The sequence below is a fragment of the Mastigoproctus giganteus genome, chromosome 12, assembly GCF_048544385.1.
Source record: "Mastigoproctus giganteus isolate SK-2022 chromosome 12, ASM4854438v1, whole genome shotgun sequence".
NCBI lineage: Eukaryota > Metazoa > Arthropoda > Arachnida > Uropygi > Thelyphonidae > Mastigoproctus > Mastigoproctus giganteus.
In genome coordinates this window covers 139,745,095-139,760,318 of record NC_143586.1, presented here as the reverse complement: position 1 = coordinate 139,760,318, position 15,224 = coordinate 139,745,095, and the positions used below count along the sequence as shown (strand labels likewise).

Below are 15,224 nucleotides of genomic sequence, written 5' to 3'. Positions count from 1 at the left end.
TTATCACAAAAGCTTGTGGTCTTGGTGCTCAGTTCTTGGCTCTATTTTAACGTCTTGGGTGTTTTTAAACAATTTCATGATGAACCAAGGATGAGAGTACACTTTCTCCTAGAATTAAAGGATTTAAGGGTTAATTATTTTCAAGTTTTTAATCTCCAATCATATCAAAACAGTTAGGAGGTAAGTTTTAGGCTCATAGGTGTTTGCCAATTGAAATAATTGTCTGTAATTTTTTTGAAACTTTAAGCAGCATTAAAACTTTCAGATTTTCACACTCATCCAGTAATGTATAATATATATATATTGATATCAGAAGTAGGCAATAGCAGTTTAACAATTTTTTCTAAAAATAAAATTTAAAAAATTTTTAAATTGCAACTAAAGTACATTTTGTTATTTTAGTTCGCATTTTATTCTTGAATTGTAAATTAGAAGGTGGCAATATATATATGTATATATGCCCAATAACAGAAACCACATATATATACAGAAAAATCTCATGAATAATGTGTGTGTGTGTGTGTGTGTGTGTGTGTGTGTGTGTGTGTGTGTGTGTGTGTGTGTGTGTTTATATAAATAATTTTTTATCCTTTTTTGTAGATTAGATTATGAATTTGTCCTGAAAGGTTATATGTTCAGAAAAGGAAGAATGAAAGTTATTGTAGCAAAGGTATGTTTTTTTTTCCCCCTCAAGTGTTATAATTCATGGCCTATTAAATGTAATTGTATCTGCATCTGTAGTGTATAAAGGATGAAGAATATATCGTACAATGAAATTAATCTATGTTTTAGTTAAAAACATAAAGTAATTTAGTTGCAGGATATATTCTTCATATTATATCTTTAGTTTAATTATTATTATTTATTTTTGATGATAATATAAGGTTAGAGAAATGTGCAAGGAAGTATAGATTGGGAAAGAAAATACTTGGAAATATTCTCATAATGAGTGAAATAATGGATCCCTATTATTTTACTCATTATGAGAGTAAAATTTCCCCAGAAGGAGGAATGGTTTTGCAGGACCATAGCTCACAGATAAGTTGAAGATATTTGCATATGTTTAAGTGTTAAGAGAAAGATGACTGAATCAAAAAATTGTAGATTCATGTGTGATTAACAAAAGAATGGTATTTGTTATTAGAGAAAAATTATGTTAAGTGTGTCAAAATGTGCCGATCAAATGTGATAAACACACAGCATTTGGATATCTTTTCAAGGGTAGCTATAATAACTTCAGAAATATCCTTTCTGACTATATTGGCATCAAACTAATATAACTTCTAGCAAATTAAATTTTTATTTGCCACCACGCAGATTTCCTAAAAAACAGTTAGTAGTGGATTTGGAATTTTGTCTTAGGGACATTCCACAAAAAGACCTATTAATTCAACAAGTAAACCAAGTGGTAAACAACGCTAAAATTCCGCAGTTATCTAGGTTAAATAAAAATGAAATTATAACTTTACAGAAGATACACAAGAACGATGACATTGTCATACAGAGAGCTGACAAGGGTGATATGGAGGTTGTTCTAAATAAGACAGACTATATTAATAAGTTGAATAACATTATGTCGGATAGCTCTTCCTACTAGGAGGTGGACTCTACCATATTTATTAATTTAGTTAATCAAATTCCAAACTGCAGAAATTGAAAACAATTTGCTTTCTCCTCTTTTCAATCTTCTCTGGCTTAAAATCTCTCTACCTCATTCTGTCAAATTCATCTGTTGTCTCTACTGTTCTCTCCACTCCACTTAATCGCTTGGAACTCTTTGACCTCCTCTCTTTGCAACTTGACTTTCTCTAGTCCAACTTTCATAACAGTAAGATAATTTTCCTTGACGATTTTAATGTTTACAACTCCAGCTGGCTTCCGTTTTCTAGTCACACAGACCCAGCTGGTCGAGATGCTGAGGCTTTTGCAATTACTAATGACCTCACACAGATTGTTCATTTACACACCAGAATACCAGACAATCCTAACCATACAGCCAACACAATTGATCTTTTTCTCACAAACAACCCTTCTAAGTACATAGTTGAAGTGAGTGTCCTTTAGTTACCTCGATCACAACTTGGCAATTGTCTCTTCTCCAATGGAGCCTTTAAACTCATGGCTATTCCCAACCTCGTGTTGTTTGGCATTACAGGAATTCAAAATGGGATGACCTGCGAGATTTCTTTTCTTCTTTTCCTTGGTCAGATTACTGTTTCAAAACTTCTGATGTCAGTGTTTGCTCAGATCGTGTCAGTGAAATTATTTTTGTAGCAAGGGCATCCTTTATTCCACAGTCTACTTTAAAATCTCATCTTTTATCTAAGCGTTGGTTTTCCAATAAATGTATGTTAAGGCTATTCAAGAGAATGTTGCATATCGTAATTGGCTTGTTTCCAATACTTCAGTTTCATTTTCTGCCTACACCAAATCTCACAACAATTTTAAAGCAGTTATTAATCAGTCCAAACTAGAGTTTGAACAGGCTAAGAGTAGAAAACTTGCTTCTTGCCCTAATGGTAGCCGAGCATTCTTGTATCTCTCTAAAGTTATTGGCTGCAACTTTTGCAAGGAGACTTGAAAGGAAACTCAATAACATGCCAGCTATGAAAATTCCTTAATGATTTTTTCCTCATTACAAATATCTATTTCACGAACAAATTTTTGTATTAATAGTTGCAGTACTTACTTTCAGAAAAAATTATATTTATTCAATTTCATTCTTTTTTTTTTTTTGTGAAGTTTATAATGCAGCTTCCAATATAAAATTTGCCTTGAAATTATGTTATTAAATAAAATATATATAATAGAAAGATTTTGCAACCATGCAGATTTCAAAAACAAACAATCTGCTATGAATAGTGCAAGTTTCTTTCTTTCTTTTTTTTTTTTTTTTTTTTGTGTCGAAGTAAGTGTGCACAAACTAAAGATTCAGTTTTACATTGGTTTTTCGAAGTTTATATGCAACTACCAATAGGTTTATTTCCTTGAATTCTTATTAGTAGATACAATACCATCAAAGATAGAATACTTCTTTTTAAAATTTTTTTTTCAAAAAACAATTCTTTATTAGCAGTGTCTACTTTGGTTTTCTTTGCACATATAGCAATTCATGCTTTTAGAGTGTTGTTTATTTTCGGAACAAGAGTATTTTCCACTTATATGAATAGGAATTACTAACAACTGGTGGCCTGGGTAACTGAAAGATAAAATATGCCCAGAGGAGCTGATGTTCAATATGCACAGACCATCATATTGTAATACATTTTCTCACACCATGTTTGTCATGGTAAGAAACAAGAGAAAAAAAATATTTTTCAACTGATTATATCATTGGTTGCAACTCAGAACAGAAAATTCAGACTTCCTAATGATTGTAGGTAGTGTGATTGGTGTTATTAATTAAATATTAAATTTATATATTTAATATAATATAATATAATATCAACGTTTCAGATGTGATTACTCTTCCCCTGCTGCTGCAAGCCACATGAAATTCAGTTCCAATACTTTATGGTTACACTTTGTATGAAAAAAACAATATAATGCAAATGGTTTTTCAGCAGATGTTGGTCATGGAGTCAAAGGCAGCTTTCTTCTACCACGTGGTTTTATGCAGAATAAAACCTTGCAATTTAGTATTTCTGGACTTATAATGACATTATATTTTTAATGACATTATAAGCAGCAAAATATTAACCTAAAAAAGTAATCTTAGTAAATTCTTCCATGGATTTAGAGTTTATTAATTTTTATTAAGTCAGAACTTTGTTCTGTTAAAACTGAAATATAAGATTTCTGATTACATTAAATAAGAAACAGAGTTTTATATTTTCTTTTTGTTTTGTTGTTGTTATCTAAACTTACAGCTCCTACACCAAGGTAAACCAGAAAGTATAGAACCTGTTTCTCAGTCTTACCTAGTTGAATTAAGCGTTGTAGCCCCATCAGGACAGGTATGTGTTTAAGTCTAATTTAATGTTACCTTATTTTGAAAAAAAGATTGAGCATTAAAAATTTAATTAGAAAGTTAAACCTTGTAAGAAGTTGTTCTTAGTAAATAACTATAAATTAGGTAATATAATAGTTTTTCTCTCGGTTGTCTTATTTATTGCAAAATAGTCTTCTAGATTGCTGTAAATAAATAAAAACACATAGCTATACATTTACTGCGGAAATAATGTTATCTCTTAGAAGAGTACAGTACTGTTCAAAAGATGCAATGTACTTTTTTATTATTTTATTTTATTTATTTATTAGGCATGTTAACCTATATGCATTATGCACTTATTGTCTTCATCATGTCCATCTACATGTAACAACTCAACTCCCACTGGATCGATTTTTGGGATACTTTACATGTATATTGTAACTGAAGACTTGGATATTATGGTTATTGCGTGTTGGAGGAATGAATGGGTAATACGGTGGATGCACACAAATGAAATTTTCTCAGTTTGGGCTTAAAAGTCGCTTTTTTTTGTAAATTGGGAACATTACTATTTGCCAAAACACCTGAAATGTAATGCACTGTGTATATTAACTATTTTTTTATAATCTATAGCTCTTCCATGTAAATGCCATGTGATTTTCATATCTGGTTATTTTATATGAAAATTTAAAGTGACTCACCTTGTCATCATCAGTGATTTCCTGCAGTAGTTATAACAGATATGGTTTCATTTTTATACATTTCCTAAGGATTTTCAGCACTGTGCTTTTTGTAACTGTTCTGATATACTGGGTGGTTATTAAAATAAGTTTCCCTATTCAGGAGACCCTAGTGTCAAAACAGTTAGAGATAGTGCTGTGAAAATTGGTGGGTATGTCATTTAGGGAGTGGGAAAGTGATTTGTAGAAGAAAAATTAGTTCAAATTTATGCCACCAGGGGAGCAGTTGGCACTGTAACATAAGATGGAATACTTAACTTAGGATTAGATTTTAATATCAGAACTTAGAATCTACAGATATTGTTCTATGTGCTTTCCTTCACTTTATATGACATTCTGAAAACAGAGGATTGCGTGTGACACAGTTTCGCATAGCATCTCATTGGGGATGTTGGCTACATGCTTTTTAATGCTTGCTTTTAAATCGACAAGCATCTGTATGCCACTACGGTAAACTCTGTCTTTCAGGTATCCCCATGGCCAGAAATCACAGGGATTGAGATCTGTTGATCGGGCTGGCCAGAACTGCGGAAGTCTCTAGAAATGATGCAATCATTTCCGAATGTTGAATGGAGCAGTTCCTTCACATGTTGACCATCTTGCATGAACACTACAGTCTCTAAGCATTGCTTTTCTCGCAGAGTGAGAATAATGTGATTTTTTAGAAGAGCATAGTACCGTGCACTAGTTACCGTACACCTTATGGGGCCGTGAGGTGTAGACTCTTCAAAGAAAAATGGTCCGATTATGAACTCGGCTGTGAATCCACACCATACTGTAATGTATGGACTTTCATGCACAGCAGATGGACGAGAAGTTCCCCATATTCAGCAGTTTTGTGAATTTACAGCCCTATGAAGAGTGAAATGTGCCTCATCAGACCACAAGATCATTCGAACCCATGTATCGTCAAGCTCCATACGAGCCAGAAATCATAGACAAAGTCTACTTGTTGTTGCTGATCACAAGACTTTAGTTCTTGCACTGTGTGAGTCTTGTACGGGAACCAGTGTAAAATTATTCAAAGCACTTTTTGTACAGTAGGCCAAGGAAGGTTCAAGTCTCTTGACACACGTCTGGCACTACTGACTGGTAGTGTTTCACATTCTGACCTTTGCAACCACTGGAACGGAAGTAGTTCCGTTCTGATACGTGGTTGTCCCCTGCCTGGAATTACACCTAATTCCCCCAGTTTGTCGCTTCAAATTTCTTTATTAGTTTTCAAAGCCCCACTGACGTCAAAGTTCCTTTACTCAAACCTTTAAGTTTCCGATATTCACGTAGGGCTGCATTAGCATTACTATTATTCTGGCAGAACAGTTTTACTAAAAGAGCATGTTCCTTTTTTGTAAGAGCCATAATGGTTACTGACGGTGGCATTGGCCTTTCTGCTGTTATCTAACAGGATGTCATCTGTGTAAGCAGTGTATCTTGAAGCAAATGACAACTTTTACATATGTGCAATGCTGTTTTTCCCCAGGTGGCGAAAATTTGAACAAATTTTTTTTCTTCTACAAATAAAAAAGTACAACCAGTTGACGTGGATGGATAGTGCAGTGTCGAGTCAGTTTGGTGTGACAAGCACTGGGAAAGCAAAATTGAGAGTAGGAGTGTGTTATAGGCATAATGACTCTGATGAGTATAATAAACAACTGTACAGAGAAATAGAGTGGACCAGTCAATCAGAGTTCTTATAATGTAGGATTTTAATTTCCCAGATATTGACTGGAATTTGTGGGTTGGTCACTCACACACACACACACACACACACTAGCAAGGCTTTTGTGGATTTGTTGGATGATTGTTTTCTACATCAGCATGTTCGGGAGGCAACTAGAGGGAGTAATACTCTTGATCTGATTATCAGTAGTGATTCTTCATGCATTAAGAATCTGCAGATAAAGGAACTGCTAGTTGGCAGGATCACAGTGTGATAAAGTGGGATTTACTCAAAGAGATAACTACCATCAGGGTTAAAGGGAAAGGTTTCTGCTTTCGCAAAGGTGACTACGGTAGTGTGAGACAGTATTTAAATTCTATGTGGTGGGACCAACTGATGATGGTACCAACAGCAAATTCAAAATGGGAAGCATTCAAAGAATTAATCTTGGAAGCTACTAGGCTTTTCATACCAACTGAGACATATTGCTCAAAGTTTATGCATAAATGAATGTCAGATGAACTAATGAGACATGTGGCAGAGAAGTTAAAATGCACGTGATTCATATAAATTAACAGGTGAAGCCTATGATAGATATAAGCTGGTCCGTAACCAGGTCACAAAGGAGGTTAAGCAGGCAAAGAAAGATTACAAGAAATCTTTGGCAAAGGATGCAAATAAAAACAGCAAAGAGTTCTTTACTTATGTAAACTCTAGAAGGAAGGGGATGAATCAGATTGGTTCACTTGATATCGATGGTTCAACTGTTGATGATCCTGCTCAGGTGGCTAACAAACTAAATGAGTATTTTGCATCTACATTCACACATTAGAAGTTATTCAGGGAGGGGAATGCCAGAGGTGAATTAAACTCTGGTAGTGAGCTAGATGATTTTGTAAGAACTGAGAGCAAAGTGGAGGAGAAATCGTTTGAAGATAAACATAAGAAAGGCACCTGGGGTGGATGGGATCTATCCAGTTATATTAAATGAAGTAAGCAAATCCTTAGCTATAATTATGAGAGCTTCCTTGGACTCAGGGGAGATACCCCTGGACTGGAGATGTGCAAATGTGACCCCAGTTCACAAAGGAGAATCAAAGGGCAACACAAGTAATCACAGACTTGTTAGTTTAACTTCTGTTCCAGGGAAATTAATGGAGGCACTGGATAAAGAAGCACTGCAGGATCATCTAAACAAGACTTCAGTTATAACTCAGACACAGCATGGGTTTGTTAAGGGGGAAGTTTTCTCTGACCAATTTGATTGGATTCTATGAAGTCATCACAAAGCAACTGTATGCAAAGTATAATTTTGTTATCATACATTTGGATCTTAGAAAGGCTTTTGGTACTGTTGCACATGGAAGACTGCTGTACAAATTGGAGCAGCGTGGCACTGGAGGCAAATTGCTGCTATGGATGTTGTTGTTGTTGTTGTTATTTGGTTTTTAGGAGCATTAGCAACTAAGACTATATTACTCCAGGGATATGCGGTGGTCATTCCCTGACCTTTCTGCACCCTCCGTATTTGGTGGTCACGGGCTCGAACCCCGGTCTAATCAAGAAACGTGTGCTATGCACTGCTGCTCCTGCCCACCTGGCTACGGAGGCGCCCGCTGCTATGGATAAAGGGATGATTGAGTGGGAGAAGACAGAGAGTGGCAATCAATGGACACTGCTCTTCGTGGAGTCCTTCAGGGTTCAGGTTTGGGTCCATTGTTGTTTTCTGCATTTATTAATGATATTGATGATGGTTGTATAAGGCTTAATGTCCAAGTTTGCAGATGATAAGAAGGTTGGCAGGGTTGTTAAGGACACTAATGACAGTATGCTGCTTTTCTAGATCCAAGCATACTAATGACAGTATGCTTGGATCTAGAAAAGTTGAGTAGATGGGCTGAGAGGTGCCAACTGAAGTTTAACATTGACAAATGTAAAGTACTATATATGGGAAGCAGTAACCTCAGAGAAACGTATCAACTGTGTACTGTCAACTGTGTACTAAACTAACAGTGGGAGATGTATTATCATGGTATATTGACAGTGATATACAGCAATTTTTGTAGCAGGAATAAGGAGGTGATTTTTCCATGTATAAGGCTGGTTAGGCCACACCTTGAGTACTGTATACAGGTCTGTAGGCCTCATTTTAAAATGGATGTACAGCTGCTGGAACAGCCGACCGGGCTAGCCGAGTGGGTAAAGTACCTGCCCGGCAACCCAAAGGTCGCGGGTTCGATTCCCGCCTCGGGCTTGGATCAAAGTACTGCAAAAATCTTGGGAGGTGCAATATGTCCACAGAAGCCGATGCGCCAACAACTACCAAATCAAAAAAAAAAGCTGCTGGAACAAGTACAGAAAAGGGCATGGAATGCCCTTTTCTGTACTTGTTCTGTACATTATGGAATGGAACAAAGGGTTGCTCTTATGAAGAAAGGCTTAAATTTTGCAAATTAAAGTGTCTGGAGACTAGGCACCTGCAAGGTCATCTGACTGAGGTGTATAAAGCATTGAATGGTTTGAGTATGCTCAATGCTGATGGGATACTTCCTCTTGCTCAGAATAATCACCTGAGAGGGCATAAATTCAAATTGAGGAAAGACAGTTGTAGGATAGATGTGCGGAAGTTTGCCTTTAGCCAGCGGGTGGTTGATTGCTGGAACAAACTTCCATCTGTCTTTGTAGAAGTTGATAGCTTAAATAGATTCAAGGCAGAACTAGACAAACCTTTGGAGCAAGTGGATGGGTGAAATGAGAAGGTTTTTTTTTTTTTTTTTGGCTGATGTTATATAAGCTTTCATTATTGCATCATGTGCCTTTACTAATGCTAAATCATTTCCCCATACCCTAAATGACATACCCACCGATTTTCACAGTGCTAACTGTAACCGTTTTGACCCTAGGGTCTCCTGAATAGGAAACTCATTTTATATCCACCCAAAACTAAACAGTTTGGTGACTACTTGTTTGGCAGTGGATGCCCACATATATTTCCATTGCCGACTCAACCTGCATCTGAGAACCTGTATCTTTATACCACTTTTAATTAGATTAGTGAGTTGGTGGTTCTTTTCTAAAAGTTGTGCAAGAATTTCTCATTAGAGTTGTTGATTTTGCTTCACCAAACCACAGTGGACACACATGCTCAGCCTTTTTTACCTGGGTTTCCAGTTTGATATCCCTGCAAGGGGCATAGACATTATTTAGCATCCTCATTCATTGTTCTGTCATTAGCAGAAATGTCTTTTACACAGTTTAGATTGTGTTTGTCTTGTAATGCTGCTTGGTGCACAACTGCTTAGATTCTGTTAGGTAACAGTATAGCATATTCAAAATAACTGTAGATCAAAAAAAATTTCTAAAAACAAATAGTGGACTTCATTTCATGTAGTCCACTATTTGTTTTTATCCTGTGAGTTATCTATAACATTCTGTTATATTTTAAATGTTGTTTAACTGTAATATATTCATGTCATCATTATGAAGAGAGAGCATACTCTGGCTGCAGCCAGAGTATGCTCTCTCTCCTCTAACTTTTGTTTGCACCATCAATCCACCTTTTTTCTTGATCTGGGGTATATTCCTTCTCCCATCCAACCCACTAGTATATTCTGATGTACTAAAATGAAGTTTCTCGCTTTATATTGAGTAAATAAATAACAATCTTCCTTTTTATATGTCCACTGTTAGGTTGTCTCCTTAATTAAATTTGAATAAATCGTGAAGGGGAACTAGATATTACTAAGTAAGAAAATGTCTCTTATTAAAGTTTTCTTCACTTACCTTTATTTGGATATCTATTTGAGAGGGAAATGCCAGAGGTGAGTTAAACTCTGGCAATGATCTAAATGAATTGTTGAAGATAAAGATAAAAAAGGCACCCGGGGTGGATGGGATTTATCCAGTTATATTAAAGGAGGCAGCAAATGAAGTAAGCAAACCCTTAGCCATAATTATGAGAGCTTCTTTGGACTCAGGGGAGGTACCCATGGACTGCAGATGTGCAAATGTGACCCCAATTCACAAAGGAGGATCAAAGGGCAACACAAATAATTATAGACCTGTTAGTTTAACTTCTGTTCCAGGAAAATTAATGGAGACATTGGTTAAAGAAGCACTGCAGGATAATCTAGACAAGACTTCAGTTATAGCTCGGACACAGCATAGTTTTGTTAATGGAAAGTCTTGCCTGACCAATTTGATTGGATACTATGATGTGGTCACAAAGGAACTGGATGCAAGGAATAACTTTGATATCATATATTTGGATCTTAGAAAGGCTTTTGATACTGTTGCACATGGAAGACTGCTGAACAAATTGGAGCAGTGTGGCATTGGAGGTAAATTCCTGCTATGGATAAAGGGATGATTGAGTGGGTGAAGACAGATAGTGGTAATCAATGGACACTACTCATCGTGGACTAATGTTATTAGTGGTCCCTCAGGGTTCGGTCCATTGTTGTTTTCTGTATTTATAAATGATATTGATGATGGTATATCAAGCTTAATGTCCAAGTTTGCAGATGACACAAAGGTCGGCAGGGTTGTTAAGAACAATAATGACAGTACGCTGCTGCAGCAGGATCTAGAAAAGTTGAGCAGATGGGCTGAGAGGTGGCAAATGAAGTTTAACATTGACAAATGTAAAGTACTACATATGGGAAGCAGTAACCCCAGAGTGATGTATCAACTCTGTGGTACTACACTGACAGTGGTAGAGATCGAAAAGGACCTGGGGGTAATTGTGCAGGCAGATATGAAGTTTTCTGAGCAGTGCAGACGGTTTTCAAGAGTAGCTCATAGTGTCTTGTTAATGATATACAGGAATTTCTCTAGCAGGGATAAGGAGATGATTATCCCCTTGTATAAGGCAATGGTCAGGCCACACCTTGAGTACTGTATATATGTCTGGAGGTCTCATTTTAAGAAGAATGTAGAACTGTTGGAATGAGTACAGAGAAGGGCAACAAGATTAGTGAATGGAACAAAGGGTTGCTCTTACGAAGAAAGGCCTAAGTTTTGCAAATTACAGTGTCTGGAGACTAGGCACCTGTGATCTGATCTGATTGAGGTGTATAAAGCGTTGAATGGTTTGAGCATGCTCAATACTGATGGGATTCTTCCTCTTGCTAGAATAATCACCTGAGAGGCCATAAATTCAAGTTGAGGAAAGACAAATGTAGGATAGATGTGCGGAAGTTTGCTGTTAACCAGCGGGTAGTTGGTTGGTGGAACAGACTTTCATCCTTTGTTGTGGAAGTTGATAGCCTAAATAAATTTAAGGCTGAGTTGGACAGGTATTTGGAATGAATGGAGGGGTGAAATGGGAGCGTGTGGTTTTTTTTTTGTTTTTTTTTTTTTGTTTTTTTTTGACTGATGCTGCATAAGCTTGCGTTCTTTCATCATATGCCTCTACTAATGGTAATGTTTTTAACAAAACTAATGCTAATTTGTTACCCCAAGATTTTTTCATATTTCCTATTTATAATATTGTCTTGCCATTGCTTCCATCTGTTAGTTTTATTTATTTTTCTTAAAACTTTCATTTCTGAAGATGCTAATTTTTGATTAATTACTTTATTTCTTACCAAACTCTCAGCTCTATAGTTGAAAGAGGCTTAAAATCTGTGTTATGAGTGGGTCATTTTGTCTTTTAGCTAATTTCTCACTTGCTCCAAATAAATTTGTTTAATTGGCATAAAGACTGTTTGTGATACATAATTAATACTCATTCCAGTTTTTGATTACTTAATATATTCTCTAAGTCTTCCTTGTCTCACTCCCAACTTCCATAACTTTTGTTTTTGGGTAATTAGTTTTAATGTCAAATTTTCTACAGTGTTTATCTGATTTATTCAGAAATTCTTAATTATTTTGCAATGTACGATTTAACAGCACGATATCATCTGTGCATGATTATGGTCAAATTTTTAGACCCCCCCCCCTGCACTTACTTCATCAGTAAATTAAAATTTTTTTATTAAATGGTCTATTAATATTATAAAAAGAAGAGGCAGTAAGGTGCAATCCTGCGTCACTCCAAGTTTAACCGAATGACTTTAGTATATTTTAATAAGATTTCTAGGTAATTTATTGTATGATTTTTTTCAAGTGCAGTAAATTCTAAGTTCCTGTTATGTTCCCATTATTTTCTATAATCTGCTTTGGCTGTGAATATTTGATCCAAATATTCTTTCTTGTCCTAAAACCTGACTCTATGGTTAGATTCAGCAATATTTCTAATCCTCTTTTCTAAGATGCTTACGTTGCTTTTTACCTGATACACCAAGGAGGGAAATTCCTTTTTAATTTCTACATCCTGCTTTATTTTCCTTTTTTGTATACTGGTACTATCAATGTCTTATCCATTCTTTTGGAACTTGTCTTTCAGAAAAGAACCTGTGAATAATGGGATGTAATGACTGCAACACCGTTTACACTCCAGCTTTCAGCATTTTTGGTCTAATTTCATCTATACCTGCTGCCTTTCCATACTTGATACCTTCCATGACTGTTTATATCTTAATAGTAGAGGTAGTATCCAAAATTCCTTCCATTGTGTCCTCAGTGGTGTTTTCAGTTTTTTTAATTTAGAAAATTATCAAATATTGTACTGAATATGCAAGAATTGTACTCAGTTGTGATATTTTGTAATTTTACCTTAATAATGGTCAGTACAGGACAAGTAAGGATGCATCAACACAAAATTGCATGACTCAGATAGGAGTGGCTATAAGTGGTTTCCTCATCCTCTTCCAGAGCAAATTGATCTTTTCTTGTTATGCTCTATGTTCCAGGGTCACTCTTGTAGTAATCTTAGTTCAACCAAGGATTATTTTCTATCTCCTAGATGTACAGATTGTGACAGACTGAAATTAAAACTTGATACACTTTTGGATGAAATTGAACCTCTGAGGAAGCAACATGCCCTAGTGCACTGGTGTCCAAACTTTTCCCATACAGGGGCCATATTCAAAGTTAGATTTGTTTCTGGGCTGCACTGAGTGATTTGAGAAAAATTAATGTGCTACATTTTCCATATCTTGTTACCTGTAAAAAGAAGTTTCTGTTTCCATGTTATCATTTTTAATTTTAGGCTAAATATAAAAAATGCAAATTCTCAACACTTTTATTTATGTGCCACAAATCTGTCAGTGATTTATTTTTTAGATTTTATTACAATTATAAAAATATGACTTACTTTTGTTTTAAAAAATGCCTTACTTTTGCTTTTAAATTCTCACTTTAGAAAATTTATAGCCCGAAAAGGATCACTGCTTTTCAATAATAAGGTGAATAAATATAATGAATGCCTAAAATTGAAATATTTAAAAATTTTATTAAGTACGATACACAATTACATTTACTGACATTTACACTTTTGATTTAATGAAAAAATTAATGAAAAATTTTTTTGATAATTAAAATTTAAAATGCTGTTTTAGTTCACTTTCCGTGCAGGCCATATAAAAATAATTCGTGGGCCATATCCAGCCCACGAACTATAGGTTGGACACCACTGCCCTAGAGAAAAAGGAAAATAGGGACTCATCAGGGATTCAAGTATCAAGGAAATATTTAAACCCAAGCAAATCTGCCCAGATGATAATTACAAAGAAAATGAGCAGGAACAATCTTTATGCAGATAAGCAGATGCGAAGTTCCAAAGGTTACATCGTACGTAGACCTTGGCCTAAAATGGGATGAGAGACTATCATTCTCTGAACACTTTGATTACATCAAAGCAAAAACATATGCAGCACTCTGGGCTGCCAAGCAGGAGTTAATTGGCATTAGAAACCCAGATCTTGTTAAAAAGTATATCTTGAAATGTTTACTTCCCATCCCACTGTATTTTTATTGTTATTTGGTTTTTTTTTTAAGAGCATTAGCAACTAAGGCCATATTGCTCCAGGGATATGCGGTGGTCATTCCCTGACCTTTCCACATCCTCCGTATTTGGTGGTCATGGGCTCGAACCCCGGTCTAATCAAGAAGCGTGTGCTATGCACTGCTGCTCCTGCCCACCTGGCTACGGAGGCACCCCATCCCACTGTATGCCTCACAGATTTGGTCCTCTGCCCCACCGAGCAGAGCAACCTGAAAGTTTTCCTAAATATTGAATACTGGCTCTTGAGATGGCTGAACAGGATCTCGAATCACTCATTTACTATCTCTAGAGCCATCTAGAGCTGGAAACAGACAATTAATACAAGAAACATTTTCACATTAGCCCAACTGCTAGCAGGAAGATTAGACACTCCCAGTATTGACGGCTTGTTTCACTCTCATCGAGGAGCCACCAGGAATGCTGAAACAAGGCATCCTCTTCAAAGCAACTTAAAAAACCTGGACAGCCTAAGTCGCTTTTTTCCAGCAAACACAACAGAACTCTTCATTCAACTAAGAATTGAACCGGAAAAGCTCTGTAACGACAAAGCCTACAGATTGCAAGTCTTTGCCAACTCCTATTGTCTCGTCAAAAACTGCATTTAATTTTGATCCCTTTTAACTATATATTCTCACTATGCTAGATGTCAAAATTTTAAATATTCTATGATGTCAAAGATACCAAAATTTTAAATATTATATATTAAATCATAATTACTCATGTATTTCAAAATTCTACATTTAACCTTTCAGGGTGAACGTCCCATGGACTTTGCTCATGGGGTCCACTTCACACCTTAGAATGTTACTCACACCCTTCTAGCCAATGGCTGTCTCAGGGGTATCTCCTCAACAGAGAAATAAATTGATAATAATAATAATATACTCAGTTTGATACTCAGGGAGAAAATTGTCAAGTGTGGACAGACTCCTCAGGTTCAAGAGGATGTAGTTTCAAGGGAACTACATTCTTTGCAATAAAGATAATTGATGATACAATAAA

At 35.8% G+C, this 15,224-nt stretch overlaps 1 protein-coding gene across 1 annotated transcript in view; it reads left to right on the top strand.

Moving 5' to 3' along the window:
• The window catches only part of MED18 (mediator complex subunit 18), a 55,874-nt gene that overhangs the window by 31,258 nt on the left and 9,392 nt on the right, over positions 1-15,224 (top strand). Inside the window, exons 5-6 of the mRNA XM_090386314.1 lie at positions 601-670; positions 3,870-3,956. Coding sequence (XP_090242440.1) covers positions 601-670; positions 3,870-3,956 — 157 coding nt within the window. The remainder of the gene's footprint in view (positions 1-600; positions 671-3,869; positions 3,957-15,224) is intronic.